This window comes from Hibiscus syriacus, unplaced genomic scaffold (assembly GCF_006381635.1).
Source record: "Hibiscus syriacus cultivar Baekdansim isolate YM2019G1 unplaced genomic scaffold, ASM638163v2 tig00110321_pilon, whole genome shotgun sequence".
Lineage (NCBI taxonomy): Eukaryota > Viridiplantae > Streptophyta > Magnoliopsida > Malvales > Malvaceae > Hibiscus > Hibiscus syriacus.
The window spans coordinates 1489568-1512565 of record NW_024062680.1 but is presented as its reverse complement, the minus strand read 5'-3'; the positions used below and the strand labels follow the sequence as shown (position 1 = coordinate 1512565).

Below are 22998 nucleotides of genomic sequence, written 5' to 3'. Positions count from 1 at the left end.
GATCTGATTCAGTTAAAGATAGCAGCTAAAAGGAGGATCAAGGTTTGAGCTCAGATACAATGGAAATAGCAGCAGATTGAACCAGAAGGTTCTGGAAATGACGATGCAACGGGAAATAAAGACTGCCAAGACCGAGTCAGTGGCCAAGGCTAGTGGAAGTGAAGGGAAAGCATAGATCTTTTATAAATAACATTTTATATATTTAAAATCCGAAATTCGTTCATCAATAAACTAGGGCTGAATTCATATAAAGGGGGTTTGGGTTTGAATGTTGGCCTTTCAAGAAGGCATAACATTCAGTGGTGAACATGGTTTGGTGCTTTAATTTATTTTCAAACATGCCAAAGAAAAGAATATTCTGTTTCTCATGCTTAATTCCCTCGCCCACCACTCTTCTCTTAATTAATCTTTTATTTTCTGCTACTAATTACTTATTTAAAGGAAACTGGGATTTTTTTAACTTTTATTTTTAGAAAAGGTATCCCTTATTTCAATTATGGCAAGACAGAATATGTTAGGCCCATGAAGCTCTACGAGACAAATGCTAATATATATATATATATATATTTTAATCTTCCATATTCATTCTATAATTTATATTTAGTTTTTAAACCATATTTAAGATATTAGATAATAAAACTTGAACCGTTTTACGGACTTCGCTTCAAATTACTTCGAGTGAGATAGTTTTTCTTATAAAAAGTGGACCTGGGTCATGAAACATAGTGTTTCTTTTTTATCCCTTTATAAGATTTTATTTTTATTTTATATTTTTAATATGTATACTAATATCATTGATATCTAATATTTTTCTTTTATATACTTTTACATATACCAAAAATTATATATCTCAAAATTATGTTATAAATATTGTTTTTATTATATAAATTCATGGACGTGGATGTTTTCAACCTACACAGAAATGTGGGGCAGATGTGGATGAGATGATTCTTGAATCTTAACCCGTATGGTACTATTACAACCCTATTCATGATTTAAATTTCTCTCTCCTAATAATATTTTGTTTAAGATTTAGAGAAAGCTCAGATGAAGCCGTGCAAGGGCACATCAACAATGATATAACTATTGAATTAATACCACTGGCTATTAGGTTTGTAGACATGAATGAATGCATGCATGTATATATATATCTGTTTATGCAAGGCTGGAATGGAAACACTGGGTGAAAAAGAATAGTCTTTTGAACACTCAATGTATCCACACTATGATATTCAAAGAGAGCGGCCGGATAAATTGCAGGGTGATCTGCCGAAAGAGGATACTATTTGTTTCTGAAAACAAATTAGAAATTTTTAAAGAGAAAAAGAATGAATGAGAGAAAGAGGGAAAAAGTAGAAGAAAAGAATAGGGAGAATATGAAAAGAAACCCTGGAAATCAGGCCACCTGCTGGGAAAGTGGAGACAACAAACAAAATTTGCCCTTCTTATACACGCATGCTCTTGCTTTCCTACTCATACTTCATACATACATACATTACATACAAACATACAAAGTTATAGACATACAAAACATGCCAACCTGTTCTTCTGGAAGACCTCTTCCTTACTCCAATGTCAATTATCAGATCGAATCTCATTGAACTTTAACAAACCAACAAAAGCACACTGAATTCGGGGAATCCTGGGCTTTGTTTTATTTTCCATTATCTTCAATCTAAATGGTAAGTAATGCCCGAGTTACGTAATGCAGTCGAGTAAATCAAAGCCTGCAAACTTTGAAAGGGATGCTGCAGAGATAACAGAAACCCTAATTTTTTATGATTTAGATTCTTGGTAGGCTCACAAAGGTCGCATCATGTGTTGTTCTTATGAGAGTTTGGGGGAGGTTAGTGGGTCACTTACTGTCAAATGTCAACCCATTGGTAGTGCGAACCAGAGAATACAGTCGGTGTTTTCATAGACACATAAATACACAGTACCATCACCATGCAAAGACATTAATTAATTCAAAGGCTACGATTTACAAACCATATTCTTCATTTCTATAATATATCATTGAAGAACTTATCAACACAGAAAAAATCATAATAAATCCATAAAGACAGATAGAGTTGGCTACTTGGAACCTAAGCTACCTCGTCTTTATAATTGGTCATTACCATTTCTCTTCTACTTGTCACAACAAGGCAGAGAGAGAGAGTAACAAAGAAAGAATCCATGGCCGCTACTGGAAAACAAGTTGATGGGAATTATCCAAGTGTTAGGGTTACTAAGACCGTCACCGTCACCGTGCACCCCAAATCCTTGCATCCACAACAGATTATCCATCTTTCCAATCTGGACAGGCAGTGTCCGATGTTAATGTACGTTGTTTTCTTTTACAAAGCTTCTTTTGCTTACCGAAATTTGTCTCTGGATTCAGTGTTTAACAGCTTGAAATCTGGGTTAGAGGAGACTCTTTCGATATGGTATCCAGCTGCTGGTAGGTTGAGCTGAACGAAGGTGACGGTAAGCTAATCTTTGGTGCAACAACGGTGGTGCAGTTCTAGTTGAAGCAGTCACCAGTGCTAAGATCGTTGAGCTTGGAGATCTTCTCAATACAATGAATTCTTCGAGTATTTGACTTACAAGCCTGCTTTTCAAGGGAACTTCTCGGACATGCCTTTGCTTGTTGCTCAGGTGATAATATTAATTTTCTATAACATATCCTGTTTGAATCTAGGGTTTCATCAATTTGTAAGACTATATCATCAATCAATGACTTCTTTAATGCTTCCAATTACACACAAACAGACATACATATATAAGTTCAGTTAGCCAACTGCGAAGAACTTATTGTATGATGTAGGTTACCAGTTCGGGTGTGGAGGCTACTCAATCGGTATTGGTACAAGCCACTCGTTGTTTGATGGACCAGCCACCTATGATTTTCTCCGTGCATGGGCTTCTAATTCTGCAATTCTGAAAGAAAAGAGAAGCACTCAGCTTTACAAACCTGTGCATGAGAGGGTTCACTGTTGGTGGGTAATCATCAGGGTTCACAAAATTGCCTGAAAGTGGGAGCTCGGCGACAAGGGCAGAAGCCATAGATCATCTATATCAGTTGAAAAACAGGCTATGACTGGTCAAATTTTTTATTGCAGCGGGAACCTTCCTAATACAGGGAACTCAAATCTTGTTCTCAGGACATTCCACCTGAGTGGTGCAATGATAGAAAGCTTAAAAAGCAAGGTCTTTGGTGAAAGGAGAGGTAGCTTCTCATGTTCTTCCTTTGAACTCGTTGCAGCTCACTTATGGAAGGTAAAATAATTTCAAATTTGATTGATCATTTCAGTATTCATGTATATATTTATATATATGTATTTACAGTTAGTGAAATTTTACATTCTAGGCAAGGACAAAGGCCTTAGGAGCAAGGAGGGGGCAATTGTTTGCTTGCAATTTGCTGTGGACATAAGGAACAAGATGGTGCCGCAATTGCCAAAGGTTTCAGTGGCAACGCGTTTGTGCTAGCCTCAGTTGCCTTAACAGTTGAAGAACTGGAAAACGGAAGCCATGAAGCTACCATGGAGAAGATAAAGGCAGCCAAGAACTCGATCAGCGACAAGTACGTGATCGAATATAACCAGGCATTAGATGGAGGAGCTCAGGAAGTCTCCCTCCGATCAATGAACTGACCCTAGTCTCTGATTGGACCAGGATGCCATTGCACACCATTGATTTTCTTCATGGTCATGCTGCCTATGTGTCTCCATTGCTCTCTCCAATGCCTCAAGTCGCATATTTCATGCAAAATCCAATGACTCGAGAGGCATTGATGCGAGGATTGGTTTGCCTCCTCAATCCTTGAATGCCTTCTCTCATTACTTTCTCACCAATCTGCAATAAGTTCTTCGAAGATTTCCATCTGCTCAAAATATGCTAACAGCGTCTGTACTTCGGCAAAGTTTGGGCTTTAATCCGTAGGTATATTAATTTTCTTTGAGAGTAAAGGGTGAAAATTACTTTAGGATGATGACAATTATGTACTAAATAAGGGGATGTGTATTCTAATTTTAAATAATTAAACACTGTTAGCATGAAACATGGAGTAAAGTGTGTAGTAATAATACAAAGGCGAACATTACATAGCATATTGCGTAGTTGTGTTCGGTCCATTGACAATTGATATTTTATTCATTATACAATAAATTGCTTGGAATTAACAACAGAAAAAAGGTTTGATAATGGAAGAAACAGGATTAACAGATAGATCTGTTACAGTTTACATTGAGGGAAAAACTACCAAGAGGAGCCAATGCTTGTAAAGCAGATCCTTCTTTTTCTGTTAGTAGGCTACATTCTAATCTTCAGATGCAAGTCCTCTAAGAATAACTATTGTGTCCGAAATTGTGGTCTGCCCGTCGGTTCCCTTTATCTTGGTCCTGGAACAAAGATAACCCAGAGTCACGGTTACAGACAAATGGTCGGAATCGTAATTCCAAGCTCTGACACATATTGTTATTGATGAACCAATATTTGACAGCGCTAAACATAAATATATACATCAGATGCTAAAAGTTAAGTCATTTCAACAATATAGACTCTCGCTCTCTCTCCCCACTAAGATCAAGGACCAGGATGTGCTGACCGTAGAATCTATTTGCAGAACATGTTGTGAAGAGTGCAACAGAATTATATGGATGTGGAGGAACCTAACAAGACCAGCAACTAACGTCTTTTTCTGGAGGGCTATAGTCACACACTTGGTCAATCTCATGATTGGGTCAGTTGTCTTCTGGTTTTACACGTCAACATCTCTTTGTTACTTATTTACTCATATCTACTGCTAGTATAAAATTAGTGCTAATCACTAGTTGATATTCTAACAAGAAGACAGAAGAAGATTCAAGGTCTCACAAGCCCTTTGAATTCCAAGCCGGTCGATATACCAGAATGAAACACACTCGAGGCTAAATGAAGGGTAATAAGCCCTAATGCCATTTCACTAAATTAGCAGAGCATTATTTGGAATGTCCTAGAATTGTTTCATAGGAAAGAAACAACTTATACAAAGTCTGTCATTGGGTATCCATATGTAAGATGTTATCCAAAAACTTCTTTGGCGCTCATCGGTGTCCTTGAGTACCTTTAGTGGGTTAATTTGATGGCTGAAACTGAGAAATATAATTTAAATGTCAACTAAAAAAGAAACAACTAGAAAAATAAAAATTCCGAATAATCTTACCTGTTTAATCATTGCACTTGCCAGGTCTTCCAACAAGCCAATGCCATCAGAAATGTGATTTCCCTGTGGCCTTGATTGGTACATAAGATACCCTTCCTTTTCAATAAAGGATGGTTCCATGGCTGAGTTGTGAGCTTCACTATCCTGATGGATAAGGGATCAACAAAATTCAATGGTCCAATAGAATCTGAATCCATAGTTCGGTGGAAAAGTGAGTTATTTCGATCCAAGCACTGGTCCAACTGAACCATAGCACCGTTAGAAGGGATGAAGAGTTTACTGAACAAGACATAATATGTGACTGGTAGGAGGCATCTTTTCTAGGGGCATTCCATTCTTGAGGAACGCTTCTCATTATTTGCCCTGCATTACAGTTGATCGAGGCTGATTGTCCTTGTAAATCTGCTTTTGAATCCCGCAATTGGTTGGAAACAGGATCTATGGAAGCGAAGTCGGATAAAGTATTCCCATTATGGAATCCTGTTGCAGAAACACCATCTCTCAAATTACTAGCATGCAAAGCAGCTTGCTGAGAGCTTCCTTCTAACATCAAGGAGTTGCTTGTAACACCAAGAAGCGGATTATTGGAGAACCCAGTTATTCGTGCATCCATTAAACTGCCAGAAACAGGGAAAACACTTGTACTATTGGCAGTCGGCAGCTCTCCAATGTGGCCAACACCCTTGTTATTTTGTAGTTGATCAAGTTCTAGTGACATTGGCATACCTTGTAGGATGTTGGCATTATGGTTTCCAGGAACAAAAGATTGCAACTTGCTCGGATCATTACTGGAATGACCCGAGTTTTGGACATGGCCTAATTGAATAGTTCCTGGCGATGGAAGGCCGCGTATACCTAGCCCAGCAGGTGTGTTCAATCTTCCAAGCACCCCACTAGGTGGGAAAGATCTAAAGGCTGTATTGTGAAGCTGATCATTTCCAGACAAGGCATGGAAATTCCCAAGTCCATTCAGAGATCCTATTCGTAAATTGGAAGAATCTGCAGTGCCTAAAGCTGCCGCCATATTAGCTTGCTGGTTTTCCACACAGCTGATTCTTTTCAGGTAAAGCCTAAATTTCTGCAACAACAAAAAAATAACAGTTAGCTTCCTGGTAACTTTTGGGCTCATAATAAGAACGATGGCAGAAAAGGTAAGGATTAATGCCTGCAGATGGCTGGCAACATTTTCTCTGGTAAGCTTTTCAACGTTCATTAATTCTAGGATCTTTTTAGGTACAGCCTCTGCATTACAACAAGGTGGAAAGGTCAAAACCAAAAGCTTCATGCACAAGTAGTTTCACTGTGAAATTAAACAATCAGCCAGAGGACCTAAAACTGAAAAGATTGGTAAAACATCGGCAATAACTGTCAAGCGTATAAATTGATAATGCAGGGAATCGACAGACAAAATATCATCTCACAAAATCAGAATATTCTTGGATAATCACTGAAAGATATATTGTACATTAAAAACGAGAGAGACATGAAAATCAATCGCAATAATAGCAATAACAGTTATGCCATAAATGTAGCCAAAGTTGAAAAGAACATACTTTCAATGCCCAACTGGTTAACCGCTGCAACAAATTTGCGATGCAAATCCACTGACCAAACAACGCGAGGTTTCTTTTGGGTTGAGGGATCGTCATTATCATGCCCATTCTCATCTCGCTCCTCATCCTCGTCGTCATTCTGGTCCTTCCGCTTTTTGTTTAACTTCACACTGTTATCAGCATTCCTATCCCTGCAGCCTCACCACTACCGGCATGAGGCTTGTTTTGGCTATCAGAATTATTCTGGTCTTTCCTATCGAATTTCTTTCTTCTGACAACATGTTGCCATATATTCTTTAGCTCCTCGATTCGAACAGGTTTCAGTAAATAATCACAAGCTCCATGAGTAATCCCTTTCATCACAAGCTTGGTATCACCGTTTGCAGACAACACTGAAGGCAGTTTATCACATCATCAGTTAAAAGAAAATCCAGTTGCTCCTATAAAGTATCAGCTTCATAATTGACTTTGAATCGGCGGATGATAAGTTAATGAAAAGCATCCGAAATCCAACTTCCCCGGGAAAAAATTTCCCTTTCAGCATGGAATGACAAAAATGATGAAAGTTGTAATAAAAATTGTTCAAAATCTAGAATTTAAAGAAGGCAAAAACAAAAAGCAAAAAGCAGAAAGTATTATTAGTAGCTTACTTATAACAGGAAGGTCCATTTCAAGCCCCACAAGCTCGAGTAACTTGAAACCATCCATGTCGGGCATATGAACATCGCTGATAACCAAGTCAAACCTGTTCTTGTTTTCCCTCAACATCTTCAACGCCGTAACAGCCAGACTGGTTGTGGTGACTGCAAAACACACACTTTCACAATAAATCTCTGAATCATTATACGAACAAATCCAAAACGGGGGAAATTATCCAAAGGCGAATTTTTTTTTGGTTAAAATAGCAATAAATCACCAAATCATGAAAAAGAGAGAGAGAGTGAGAGACCCGAATCTAAGAACTATCTGCAGGATCGAAGAGAAACCGAAAACTGAAATCTTCCTTCAGATTTTCACAATGCAAATGTGATGAATGAAGTCCATAAGAGTTCACAAAGATTTCACTTTAGTGAAAACCAACTAGTAAACAGAAAACTAGACAAAAAATGACCCATTCGTATAGAGACATACAAAAGAGAAGATTTAGGGTAAAAAGAAAAGGAACCATGGTACTGGCATCGACGAAGCAGAGTCTCGAGCAGTAAAAGGCAAGTTGGGTCATCGTCAACGGCCAAAACTCGCATGCCAATGGGAAACTGATCCTTCGTTTCACTAACAATTCGTTCTACAATCATTTTTTACAAGTATATCTTTCTTTTTCGCAGTATAAGAAACCCTGTTTCGTGGCTTTTGACGAAACCCAGAAACTTAAATGAAAGAAATTTGAGACAGAGATGAATGAGAGGGGCAGGTTTTTAGAAAGTAATTAAGGGGTGAATTTAGGGAGACGGGGAAGAGCAAGTGATTGGTAAGTTTAGAATAATAAAAGATTTTGCATTTAATATTCAAAAACAGACTGTAAACTCTGATCTAATCTCTGGGGTTTTTTAACAAGGAAAGAGAGAGAAGGAATAAAGAATATGGAATATGGAATCTAAGTTAAATATGGAAATTGACTGTGAAAACTGGAAATCACATGATAGACTGAACAAGTTTTTTTACTCAGAAATGATTTTTTCAATTAACAGGTTTTTACAAACGAAATTCAATTTTAAGCAAACATTTAGCAGAGTGAGGTTGATGACATTAATGAAGATCTTCGGGAATTTTGGAGTTTATATATCATTTCTGGGGATTTTGAGCTGAAGGATTCAATTCTATCTTAATTTCGAGTCTTACAATTACTTAATCGTTGTTGTGCATGTCATCTTTCGGAAACTCCATTATTTGTGTTTTTTTTTTGCATTACTTGTACTGATGTGATTCTTTGTACACATATTGTGGTACATATTATTTTATTGTAATAAATATTTAATTTAATTAAATATAAGTATATAAGTTATATTTTTACATGTTTATTTTTTTATTAAAACATATATCTTTTTTATTTTGTTGTCATTCTAAGGTCGTTATGTTATATTTTTTAAAAAATATGTATTTAATGAATGTATAACATGTAATAGAGGAACGTTATCCGATGTGGTTGTAACCTTTGAAAGTTATTTTTTTCTTTAACTATTTTTTAAATTTTCGAATTATCATAATGTTATATGTGTTTAAAAAAACTAATTTATTAATAACACATATAATTTTTAGGGTTTTTGTTTTAATTTTCTCTTTTTTTTTCTTTGGCCATAGCTAGTTTCTTTTTTTTTCATCTTTGTAAGTGACGATGACATCATCTTTTGTGTTAAACGTCAATCGTTGATATTCATTATTTTTCTTTATTTTATTATAATGTATATTTGTTTTTTTTCTTGTTTTTAAATTTCCAATAACACCGCCTTTATGAAATGTTTTCCTTCATCTTTATGGTATGTTTTCTGTCGTTTGGTCATTGTTTTCGTTTTTCCTTTAAGGGATAGATTTGACATAGTCATAACTGATTAAAATGACGCTTATTTGTTATCATGTTGATCTTTCTTGTTTTGGACCCTTGGATTGGATCTGGATATGAGATTTAAGTTCGTTGATAGTTTTTTTACGTCGCTTGATTCTGATTTGTAGTTTGTCGATGGTCTTTCAACAGCTTAATCTCATTTTTTGATTCATTTATCGATGCGTTCAAAAATTTTCGTATATACTTTTTGTTCGAATTTATTTGGTTAGGTTTTTTAACATTTTCCTTGCATAGTCCTTGTGTGATTTTAAGTGACTAGTTTTGTATGTTAATGATTATAAGAAAATATATTATTATTTGTTTAGTTTACGTTTATGGTTGTAATTTTTTATCTTAATAAAACTAATGGCTATATATATATATATATATATATATATAACACATATACTATAGACAGAGATACTCAAAACCTAAATCTTCTATAAATAATAACATTTTTTATCACCGATATCACTTAATAGGTTCCCCTCTCATCGCTTTGGATATCTCTTTTTATTGTTTTTAAAATTAATTTAAGAAAAAAAAACGATTTCCCAAATAGAGTAAACTAGATTGAAATGATATTTTTATAATATTTTTTATAGTATTCAATTTGATTAATCAGTAAATAAATATATTTATGATTATTATAAAATTTTAAGTTTTATTTGAATAAAAATAACTATATTTTTAAAACTCATTATTAATGATTCTTTTAGTATGGTTTGGTTTCTGGTTACGGGGACCACACCGGCTGGAAGTATGGGTTACGCCACTGCGTGCTTTGTGAACCAAAAAATAGTGTTTTTCTTTAATTAAAAAATAAAGGAAAATGTGAATTTTGACAAAGTAAAAGCCTGTTATATTTTCAATTATAGATAGTTTTAAAAAATATTTATTAAAAAAACACCATGCCCACATAGACAAAAAGAGAGAGAGAAAACAACTTTTGGAAAAGTTTGGTGGGAGAAAGTGAAATAATGAGTAAGAAGATGGTAGCAAATCAGTTATCCCATGAATGCCCACCAACTCATCTTAGTGGGGTTGACTCTGGGTTCCAGAGTGGAAGTGAATGCCATAGTCTCCTCTGCTCTGGTTTTGGTGGTGGATGTGATGTGATGTATGTGCTTTTCCCATTATTATTATCGTATAATATCATATTTGTCTTTAGATTAACTGATTATTCATCATATTCTGTCAAACCACAGCACCACCAACCAACCATCTTACTTTGCTTAACAGCACTGGGCTCATCTTCCATATGCATATCCATGTAAGATTATTAATGAAAATAAAAGATTATCACTGAATAGGATTACTGAGAATGTTATATTTTGTGTTTGGTTGGTTTAGCAGGAATATAAGATTATCGTGTTTGGTTAAAAGAATAAAAGATTATTAGAACATATATTTGACCAAATTAATCTTATTATATATTTATTTTTTTAACAAGTTAAAAAATATTTATATATTTTCTTTAAAAAAATTAAATTTATATTTTTTTTTACAAAATTAAAAATATAAAAAGGTTTAATGAAAGGGTAAAATTTTATTTTAACCACTGAACTTCATATAAAATTTTAATTATAGATTTTTTTTTTGTAAATCTAAAATAGTTTAAGGATAAATTTATAATTTAACATTCGTAGAATTTTTATTATTCAATGACAGAATAAGAATATTTTTGAAAGAAATTTTTTTAAGGGCATTTTAATCTAAAACGTCGATAATCCAACAATACATAAGGAAAGAGAAGTAATGACATTCCCGGCCAATCAAACGGGGAATATGAATTCCATTCCCATGGGAATCTCACATTCCCCAAACCAAACACACCCTTATTTTGTACCCCTCATCATTGATAAATACTTCACTATTTATATATAAATTTTGATATTTTTTAAATAATCGAAAAATATTATTTATTTTTTTATTAAGATTCAACCCAACTCAACTTCAAATATAATCATAATTCATTTAACTAATAAACATCAAAAAAAAATCTTAAACGGTAATGTTATTTCAAGTAAATAAAAAGATATATCCTATGAGTTTATTTATGATTATCCAAAGCTCCATTATTTGATTTTTTTTAATAAATTTTAAATATGATATTAATCTTCCTAAGAGAGGGGAAGGGAGAACTTTAAAGAAAAGAAGAGGAGTGCTCTTCTAGAGCTTATAACTTGAAAAAATAGAGAAAACAAAGCTAAATAGTCTGATCAATCAACTATATGTAATCTATAATACATTAAAATGGGTTTGCACTTTACATGATAACGGCAAGGTCTGAGTTTCTGTATTATTTTCTCTCTCTGCAACAAAACTAAATATAATAGAATAGTCCATGGTTATAGTATAATATATAATTGATGAAGAAGATTCATGTTGGGTGCAAAATCTTTGAGATTCCCTTGCTTTATGGGGCCACATGAGTTTTGCTTTGGATTGATCTAAAGGGTTTAATATATGATAAAAATGGTGTGTGCTGAAGTTTAGCCGATATTGTCTCCCACAAGGGATATATATGGCCACAATATTTAATACCTGTTCAGTGCCTTCTTAATATATTCTTTCTCACTATTATACTTTTCTTGAATCTTTTGCCACTTCATAAACACATGCTTGTTTGGGATTATTATCTTATCAGATAGTCTTAATTTATTCATAAGAATGATATGTAGCCAAGGATGTATCTTGGTATTCAGGGGTTTAATTATTATTATTTTTAAATTAAAGAGATTTGCTTCTTCCTTTTTTAAGAAACAGAGGTTTAATTAAATTTCCAAAAAAAATTAAGAGGTTTGATGAGAATTTTAAAAAAATTGAAATAAATTAAAAAATATTTAAACATTTAAAATACAAATATAATTTCTTAAAATTCTTGAATTTAATTGATGTAAATTAATATAATTCAACGTCAATTTGATCCGACGTTAATCTGATTCGTCCAATTGAATGGTCTGTAATGAATATATATGGGTCAAATTTTGCTATCAATTCATGTATTATGCTTAAGTATCAGATTTAGTCTTTGTACCACTTATTTTTTTATATATAATATTAGTCTTTGTACTACTTATTTTTTATATATAATATTAGTCTTAAAATTTAAAAAAATTAAATTAGGACGCAAATGATAAGCATTAAATTTACTTATGAATATAATTTAGGCCCTTAATGTTGTAACTTTTTGTATTTTAGCCTTCATTCATTTTTAGAGTCACATTTAGCCCTCAACCTATAAACTTTTTATTAAATTGTTCTTTAAAGTAATATACTGACATGATCATTAAAAATTTAACGATGATGATGTAAGATGTACATATAGAGATTCATTTTAAATGACTTGATCTGCAACTTATCATATGCTTAAACGTGGTATAAGATATATTTAAAAAGACAAAAGCAATTGAAATTGAAAAAGGAGCAATTGTAAAAAAAAAAAAGAGTATTATGAAAGTCAAATTTAGTTCTAAAAAAGGATGAGGGACGAAATGATAAAACTTACAAACATGAAGGACCAAAATTATCTTTATGCTTTAAACTTATTAGGTCAAATGTTGTTACTAGTCCATATATTTTTAAGACCTTATATTGTTCTTATTTTAATGTCCCTCAGGGTAGTGCTTCCTCAATTCATGGCCTCTTCAGTTTAACCCATACAGTTTTCATATACAGGTTGCTCATGGATCTTGTATTGTGGGTTTGTTTGCCCCTTATTTTACTTACCATACAAAGTTTGATTGCTTTAAGAATGTATTGTATAAATAAATACCCAACATTAACCTCCACTGACATTCACATAAAACACAAATTCTACCTTTCAACTTAGATCATCAAAGCTATTCTTTTATGTTTTCTAACCCTAATTTCTTCCGAAGGTAGTGCATATGTGAATCGAAGATGAAGATCGAGATTAGATATGTTTTATTTGAAACCTTTTGGAAAAGTGTTGCGATCTTCATCTTCGGGTTCATAGGTGTAGTCCCTTGTGAATGATATAATTTGCAAATCCGTGCTCCTCCTCAAGTTCAATCCTGCTGCTCCCATGCCTCCATTGCTGTTAATTGTCAAACCCAGAAATTGAATTGAAAACATAGTCAAGAAATCAATTATTATGTATATAGTTAATAATTTATCTAAATCATCGATTTTCTTGCTGCTTAGTGAGTGATTACCTTGCGTTGATAGAGCCCAACCCTTATCATAACTCACAGCCCAAAAGAAATAGCCAGCCAAGCCTTTAACCCTAGCAAACCATACCTTCCACTTAATGGACTTAACATCATCGTACCCAATCCACGAGTCTCCGGCGTACGAGTAATACGACACGGTTGTCCGATCATACTTAACCGTCGCATTGTTCACTACGTTGAAATCCACAATGGCATAGTAATTAAAGAACCCATCTTCATCTCCAGGTCCTACGCCGGCTGCCGGCGCTCCAATACCGTTAACATTCGGATCCTTGAGCTTCCATGTATGTCCATACGATGCCAGTCCCATAACCAGTTTCTCAGGCGGCACCCCGGCCCTAATCCAAGACCCGATTCCATAGCTACTGCTATCACTACTGTTGATATCGAAAAGTGCCGAGTGCATCCCGGTGAAGTTATCCCATTTTCCATGGTAATCGAAACACATTGGACTCGCCCAGTCTAAGTATTCGGCCATGGCATGAGCCGGATAAGATCGAGGCAAACCATAGTTTGTGAACTCAGAGGAGTAATACACCGCAGAAGTTAAAATCAAACGTGGTTTCCCGCTAGTTTCGGCTTCGTTTTCGAGCGCTTCTCTCCATTCCTTGAACAACAAAGCGAGGTTGGCCATGTCGTCGCCTGTTGCAGGGAACTCCCAGTCCAAGTCAACGCCATCGAATTGGTAAACTCGGGCCACTTCAATGGTTGAATTAATGAAGACACCACGTGTTTCTTCGGTTCTCGCCATTCGAGCGAATACATCCGGGTCGTTCCCGCCTCCTCCGATGGACAGAATGGTATTGACGGGTGGGTATTTGGCGCTTAACCCGGACCTAAATTCGGGTAACTTTTGTCGGTCCAGCGAGGTGATGTTGATCTTGAAAGTGGAGGGTTCGGGTAAGAGAAAGGCGTAGTAAATATGAGTGAAAAAAGAGGTGTTAATGGAGGAAGCTGGAAAGGATTCAAAGGATGGCCAATAAGCAGCTTTGATTCCATGGGGAACTGGAAAAATCGCTGGTGTGGAACTTATTGGAAATGTGCAAAACATGACCAGAAACAAAAATCTTAGAGGCTTAAGGCTAGCCATAATATATGATTTGAGCTAAGTCACTGGAAAGAGCAAATGGAACGAATTTAATGGATGCATTAACTCTGGAAATATCGTCATCATCATAGTTTTTTCTTAAAGATTTATGGACCAATCACACAGTTTAGAAGATAACGCACAGAACAGAACATAATTAGATTGTTTGCTGGCCCCATGTTATAGTTTTCTACTTGTCCTTAGCTTCCAACTTCAGCATTGGTTTCCTCGAAAGTCCACCTTGGTAAAACTCATTTAGCGGAAACTAATTCTGACACAAGTCCGCAAGCATATACGAAAGTGAACCACTCGTTGAATAGATTAGTGCCAATGGTTTCGTTGATTTATACGAGGTTTATTTTGTTAATGTATTTACAGTTTAGATGATTAAGAAGGAAATGATTAAATTAATGTGTCCCTTGAATGCTTATTTTGACTATTTATTCTCTTCTTTTCTTGAATTTGTGTTTATTTTAGGATTAGTTTGCATGTCAAGTCTAGGTAGTGTTTCTATATTGAGAAATGATACGTTGGATTTATTTCTTGTGTCGACGTTTGATTGTGGGCTCCTATTTATTATTCATGTATTTTGAGTCGTTTTACAATTAGTAAATAATATAACATTTATTCTCAGGTGGGTGCTATAAAATAACACGCTTATATTTTTTTTCAATTTTTTATTTCTTTTATTTTGTTTTGTAATTGTTTATACTTTTTTATAGGGATAAAATCATATATTTTAATCTCATCAATATTAAACATCATATCTGGGATAGTTTCATTAAGTGCAAGGACAAAGTCATGATTAAATATTCGCAAGGTCCGAAATAATGAATTTTTTAAGAAAAATATAATAACTTATTAGGTATTTAAACTCAAAATTCAAAAGACAATGCATATTTGTCTAATATTTAAACTTAAAACGACCTAAATTGTTATTAGACAAAAAAATTAAAAGCATGAGATTATTCATCTTTAGCCACTTAATTAAATATTTAATAATTTTTTGTATTTTTTAATTTGAATAATTATTTTTACATGAACCAGAATAATAATATACTAAATTTATAGAATATATAAATTTCTTATATCTAAAATATATAAAAAAAATTAAATTTTTTAAGGGATCTTTTTCACCCGTCCCCTCTACGTACATCCCTGCACATAACCTACAAATATAATCATCTGTCAACAAAGTTCTCTCCCATAGAGCATGGCAGAGACTACACTATGTACATTTAGACTCCCATTTACAAATGGTAAAAAATAGACTACGAACCTCATAATTAATGTTTGGTCCAACACCTGAATTGACCCAAACATGTGGATTTGGAACCTATTTCCAAATAAATGGGCCTGGTACAGAATGGTTTATTCTTTTATTTTTTTAATATATATTCTCAATTTCGATCCCGTTGAGAAGGGAATTCCACATTCCTTCCCACTTGTTCTTATATATATATATATATTATCCCAATAATTGATGCCTATGAACAATAATTTAGCTTTACATATACCTACAAGATTCCTTTTTTTTTTTTTGCTCATACGTGGCTAAAACAGCATAAAAATATCACATATATGACCAGTTATTCTCTTGCAAAAGTCATGTTTTTTCACTAAAAAACAGCCTGTTATATACATGTTCACATTCACTTGTCCTAAAGTGATTTGGCTTCTTGGTCTCAAATACACACTTTCTTGACCGTAACAGTGTACTAAAATATCAAAATATTAATTCACACTATAGCTTCATTATTGAAGATCTCACAATGGATTCGCCATAGTTTTTCATAATACTCATCTCCCTTTAACCAGTACAAAAATACATCATAAAATACAACCCTTCATTTTCATTTATTTAAAAGAACATATACATGACCAAAGAATTTAGAGTAATTAACAATATCGTTCGATTATGATCAAATAACATCAAATATAAATCTTCGATCAATTTGAATATTATCTAAATTTCGAATCAAATTAAAATTTTAAAAAAATTAATCTTAAAATAAAATAAGTAGATATAAAATAATTCGAATAGACTCTAAAATCTTTAATTAAACAATCAAACCCATAAAACTCCAAAGAAGTATAATGTTATGTCCACTTCAAAAAGAAGTTTGATGATCTCTTTAGATAGTTTTTTGATGTGCAAGTGATGTTGATTTTAGGTTCTTCAACAAAGGTTAATTTGAAAAGCCAGACAGGGAAATCTTAAAAGGTAGATACGGTTGAATTTGATTAGACAACTAATTGTCTTAAAGAAAACCATCATGTGGGTTGTTTTGTAATTACATAAACTATAAGAAAGTGAAATACCTAAATATTCTTGTTTCTGTCGAAACTGACCCCCTTTGTAGGGTTAGGATTGGTAGATATCAAGCTGTCTAAAACTGACATTTCCTTGGTTATAATAGTTGTCCAAATAAAATAAAATAGAGCAAAGATTATGCTTATCTCAAGGTTAATCCTTTTAGGATATGGTTTCATATTAAACTAATGCTAATTATGATTCATGTGAAGCTAAGATGGCACTATCATAGCATGAGGGGGCTCCACCTCAGCTTCGCCATTTCTTTGTCGGCCATTTGTCAGTGGGTCCCACACAACACTTGAGTTTCGTCCACATACGACAAATAAAGTTGTATTTTAACATGTAAGATGAGACGATCCCTATGAATTGGAAAATTCTCTCAAGTTTACATATATGTGTCACCTCCTAAGTGGTTTTATGCACATTAAAAGGACTTGTTTCATATTCTTTATACATACCATAAAAGTCGTGGTGTTGATGGCTTTAGAAGAGTTTAGATGTTCCAATGAAATAAAACTCCCCCAAGTTGCTATTAAAGGGAGAACGTTAAATAATTGAGTTCATATATATATATATATATATATATCCAAATTTCAAATTAGTATAATATTATTATCGTAATATGAACAAGGACTAATCGAAGATTAAACTATAAGAATTTTAAGTTATTTATATGTGAAACGAATAGAGTTTTTTTTATAATAAAAAAACTAATGAATTACTTTTTATTATTTTGATTTGTTTGATAGGTAAGTAACTTAACCTGGTAGAGTTGATGGATACATGTATTATTCAATAATTTCAATATGGTGGCATATATGAACAATTTACACCTTAAACAACAGTGACCTCAAAACTTAGGGTATAGAATATTAGTTTTGAAAAATCCCAATTCCATAACTAAAAATTATTATTATATATATATATAACATGATTCCATATCCACTCAGATATATATAATTGAAGTTGATTATTTATGTCCTCAAACCAAACCCATGAGATGAGTAGATGCTCCATTCCCCACCAACTAGTGTTCCCATCAAATCAATGGCAACATATTTCTATTTGTAAGCATCTGTGTTTGTGCGTTCGAATGCCCACTCCCACAAAAAAAGGTGAGAGGTGCACGCTCAAAGTAAACTGGCATGGGGACATGGAGTTTTAAGTACATAGGATAGAAGAGCAATTGTGTCGTCTTGTAACACATAGAGGTCATATTGTCTCCCCATTATTGGAGCACTCACCATGATATTATACCCAAAAAACAAGGAAAAATCTCCTGCATCAGATGTTTTTTTTCAAGGTAGATTTTGGTAATTAGTTATCTGTTATGGTGGAGTTCCAATAAAGCTAGCTTTTAGCTGAGTGACAAAGAAACCTAAACCGAACCTTTTGTTTATTAGTCATACTGTAGGATATTAGTGCATTGGGGGCATATTTTATATTACCATATATAGGAATCTTATTGTTACCACACAAGCATTTGGCTCCTTCAACAAACATTTCATCTTCTACTATGGAGTATCTGAGGAAAGAACCTAGTCCATCTGAGACTTCTTCATGTCTAGTTTCGACATCGGAGGCGCCTCCCCGTGTCGATGACCGAGAACAAGAGGCGAAACCCAAGTTCCATATAGATCTAAATCTGGCCACTAGTGATTGTGATCGTGGTTTGAATCAAGAGGAGCTCAACCTTATCGATTCGTTGAATACCGACGGCGGTGGCGAGCAACGAGTTTTCTCGTGCAACTATTGCCAGAGGAAATTCTACAGTTCACAGGCTCTCGGGGGGCACCAGAATGCACACAAGAGAGAGCGGATTTTGGCGAAAAGAGAGAAAAGGACCGGAGCTCACATGGCAGCCTCGGCTGCTGCTTTCGGGCACCCTTGTTTTCATCATCAAAACCACTATTCAAGCTTGGCTTCTCTTCCACTAAACGGTGCATATAATAGATCTCTGGGAATTCAGGTGCATGCGATGATCCATAAACCTAATAATTCTCACATCTCTTATGGACGCCATAGTTGGTCAAGGCCTCCTATAGACCAACAACCGGCGATAGGGAAGTTTTCGACGGAGAATTCGACGTCTCGGGCAAGTGCCGGTCGGTTCAACGTAATGAGGACGATGATGGGCGGTTCTCCTGGTGATGAAATGATGGGGAATTGTTGGTGGTCGGGTGGCGCTAGTCTGCATACTAAGCAGGAAGATCAGATACACAAGGTTGACCTATCCCTCAAGCTCTAAACGAGTGTTGTGTATTTTAATTAAGAACATATAAAATATTATTCATATTTTCTGATTAAGAATTTCGTTTTCATCTTAATTTGTCTGGGAAGTAATTGTTATGCATACTTTGATGATTATAGAGAAGTAATTTGTCTCCCCAGTTAGGCGTTCTTCAAATTGACAGATAATTTTTTTCTTTTACTTTTATTATTAAAAAATATGATTTAGTTCAATTTTGTTGTATTTATGTATATAGAATCGAATGGTTATTTGACAGCTTTTATTTTTCATTTTTTTTCGTGTGAAATAATTTAGGTTTATTATAAAAAAAAATATTAATTATTTAATTTATAATTATAAGAATCTAGTAATTATATTTTCATTTATGTTTAATATTAATTAACTTTGGTTAAAATTACGGATGTCTATACGTAAACTTGAATATGTAACGTATCCAAGTAACTTAGTTTTTGTAGTACACGGAGACGAAGTCACTTTCACTAATCGATTGCCCAATCTAAACAAGATCTACTTTAGTACATATGTATTTATTTAATATTTTATTATCTCGTAATACTTTTTTATTGGTCAAAACTAATATTAATCGATGATATATTAAGGACCCCTTCTATCTCTCACCACGTTTTCCTGTTTCGTCTATTTAAATTATGTTTTATGGATTTGATGTTTTTTGTTTTACTTTATTTAATAATTTTTTATTTCTTTTACAAACATAGTAGATAATTTATATATTATTGTAACACATTTTTTAAGGATTACTGTTTCACTAATCTAATTATTTTATTAATTTATTTTTACTTTAATTTTTTTGGTTTGTTCACTCATTGTAAAAACAGGCTCGGGTTATGATAAATTAAATTATCAATGTATAGTCATATCTTATCAATATATTAGTGTCCATAACTTTTATTTTTTATTATTGAAAAAGATGTTTATTTTTATTTTTTATTCTTTTATGCTATTTATTTTAATATTTACTTTAACTATTTTATAATTTTATTTTATAATATTATAGACTTATTATTATATATTTATTATTTAATAAAATTAGTTATAAATATTTTTTTAAAAATATATATTTTATTATCCCCTTTTTGGAATAATTGAAGTGACCTGGAAGTTTAGAACTTGTATTGGGCCAACCTATTTCTGGTTTATTTAAAGATTGGGCCGAAAAGCATTTAAGAAAATATACACTTGAAAGACAATGTTTTTCTTCTTTATAAAATTGTTAATAGTACGCCGGTTCAGTCAGCGATAATGATTCATACGAATTTAAAGTTCAAATGTGATACGGAAAACATAAACTTCTTATCATTTCAAAGTAATATAATATATATATACACGTACTTCAAAAAAAATTGTGACAGCCAATAGCAGAGTTTGTTCAGGTTGCCAACAGCTTCTGAGTGACCATCATTTCAGCAACAAGCATGCTTCTGAGTCGCCTTCGGGCTGGTATGCATTTGATTTCTGAGGCAGCCACCGGCGGATCTAGCTTGTTCTTAAAAAAAATTATTATTAATTTATTAATTATATTAACCTAAAATTTTATTTTTGTTTATTTTATATAAAAAATTAACTAATATATATATATATATCAATTACTAAAAATATTTATGAATCCGTTATAAACAGCGTCGATTCTACTAGAATGTAATGATATTCTCTTACCCTATCAAAATTATCAATTATTAATTTTTTATTAAACTTTCTAAATTTAATTTATTATTATTAATTTGAAAGACTATTCAAATAAACTCATTTATTTACATTAAGGGTGTGCAAATTTAAATATTGGAAAATTTTGTACACTTAAAATAGTGATTCATATCCGATTCGGAAAAATAGGATATCCAAATTTTCGAATATCTGAATATTTGGATCCGAATATAAAATTTAATTTAACAAAAAATAATTTTATATTTTGTGACTTAATGTAACTTATTTGATATATCTACTAAATAGGGGTGGCAAACGGGCGGGTGGGTATTCATTCTCACATCCCTATACCAACATAATATTTTCGTATCCATCATCTACCCACCATACATGACGAATAAAATTTTTAAATATACACCCACCCACGCATGTATATTCTCAAATTCACCTGCACACCTACTACATATTTCGTACATGCCTGGTAACAATCTCATAGATTACAAAAATGTTTATATACTAACATTTGGTAAAAATATAAGTCATGTCATATAAAATCTTAAGATTTACAGAATAGACTCTAAAATTATACGTAAATTTATAATGATCCAAAATTTATATGGTGGATAGTTAGTGGGTGGACGGATGTGGGGCAAGCGGATACAGAGCAGGTAGTGCCCTAAACCATCACATACCCACTACCCACGATGGGTATGACTTTGTACGTCCATACTCACTCGCTAATCATTAAACTTATACCCATCTCTACCACAATTGGAGTGTGTGCGATGCAAAATCCAAAAAATTGTACCGTCTGTCATCCTTATCTACTATATATATATAGGGGATAAGAACTTGTTACACAATGTAACACTCTTTTAGTTTTACACAGATGAATGAAAATAGATGGATGAGATTAATAGTATGAATGAGAAGATATTCACTATAAAAAACAATGAGTCAATCTCAACCATCTATTTCCACTTATCCGACGGTCTTAAATATGTGTAAAACAAAAGAGTTTTACATTGTGTAAGCAGACCCTAACCCTATATATATAATTGCTCACACACAATAAATAATTAAATATCTTAATTTTTAATTGAACTTGATCTTTAATGGTTTAATGAGTTACTCATTTATTGGGCTAAAGACTATCTAAAATCCCAATTCTTTTTCGAATTTGTTGATAATCTAAAATTGAAATTTATCTATTATGTATATGATATGATTATTCGCATTATTTTAAAAATAAAAAAAAAACAAATTGAATATTATAATTTTCGGATTGGATCGAGGGTCATATCTTTTTGCATACCCCTAATTTATGTAGCAGATCACACGAGTTATTTCTCCAAACATTTATGTCATTATAGGTCTATCACATAAGCAAAAAAAGGCTTCTTTAAGGAATAGCCTTTCGAAAGGTATTATCACGTAACACATCTTCATGTGAGAGAAATAAGTGTCAATTTAACCATTAAATTTTTTTAAGTGCTATTTTAATTAAAAAGATTAAAAATGTATTGTTTTAATAGTTTAGCCCTAAAGATGATAAAAAATAAATTTGACGACGAGAAATATAATAAATAATCGATCGCTTGATTTGTGTCTACAATTATTTGTTTCTCTCTGTCTCCATCGCAGTTGCAGCTCTGTGATTGTAGTTAGTTATCACTTAACATCATCACTTGTCACTCCACTGGACCATTATCACTCTTTTACCACCTTCTTCCCACTCCTCCATCTCTTAATCATATAATTCTTTCATGTAAATTTAATCAGTCTTGATAATATTACTTCAAAATTTTGAAGATATCAAATTAATTATTTTAAAAGGAAGCAAGGCTCCTTCTAACATCATAACCATTTGTCTATGTTAATCAAAATTATTTCGATCTTCATTTGAATTTTTTTTTTAAAAAAATTGTTTGAATTTCATCTCTAAAGTGATATATTCAAACATTAAATCAGAGTGAAACTAAAAATATATTTTGAAGGGTCGGAAATTTAATTGTGATTTTAGGAGGTTCAAAATATAATTTTAATATTATTAATTTATAATGAACGATATTTTATATATTTATCTTGAAAATGTGGAAAAATCCCTCTCACGAAAAGGAGGAAGAAAATGGATATAAATGGCAACATTGGACCATGCAAAATTACTTAAAACTTGAAGCCCACGTGTCCTCCGACTTCCAA

General features: G+C 33.0%; 2 protein-coding genes and 2 pseudogenes across 2 annotated transcripts; 2 read left to right on the top strand and 2 right to left on the bottom strand.

Moving 5' to 3' along the window:
- The first annotated feature begins 2155 nt into the window (after nt 1-2155).
- On the top strand, nt 2156-3920 carry LOC120117694 (annotated as a pseudogene).
- A 241-nt stretch (nt 3921-4161) lies between these two features.
- On the bottom strand, nt 4162-8375 carry LOC120117693 (annotated as a pseudogene).
- A 4939-nt stretch (nt 8376-13314) lies between these two features.
- LOC120117820 (class V chitinase CHIT5a-like) lies at nt 13315-14569 on the bottom strand. Its single transcript, XM_039138019.1, has 2 exons — nt 13462-14569; nt 13315-13343 (listed from the first exon to the last, which is right to left on the bottom strand). Exons 1-2 carry the CDS (start codon nt 14567-14569, stop codon nt 13315-13317), a joined length of 1137 nt encoding a protein of 378 aa, XP_038993950.1.
- Nucleotides 14570-18362: 3793 nt separating this feature from the next.
- LOC120117692 (zinc finger protein 3-like) lies at nt 18363-19202 on the top strand. The gene has a single exon (XM_039137934.1). It carries the CDS (start codon nt 18400-18402, stop codon nt 19129-19131), a length of 732 nt encoding a protein of 243 aa, XP_038993865.1. The 5' UTR covers nt 18363-18399; the 3' UTR covers nt 19132-19202.
- The last annotated feature ends 3796 nt before the right edge of the window (nt 19203-22998 follow it).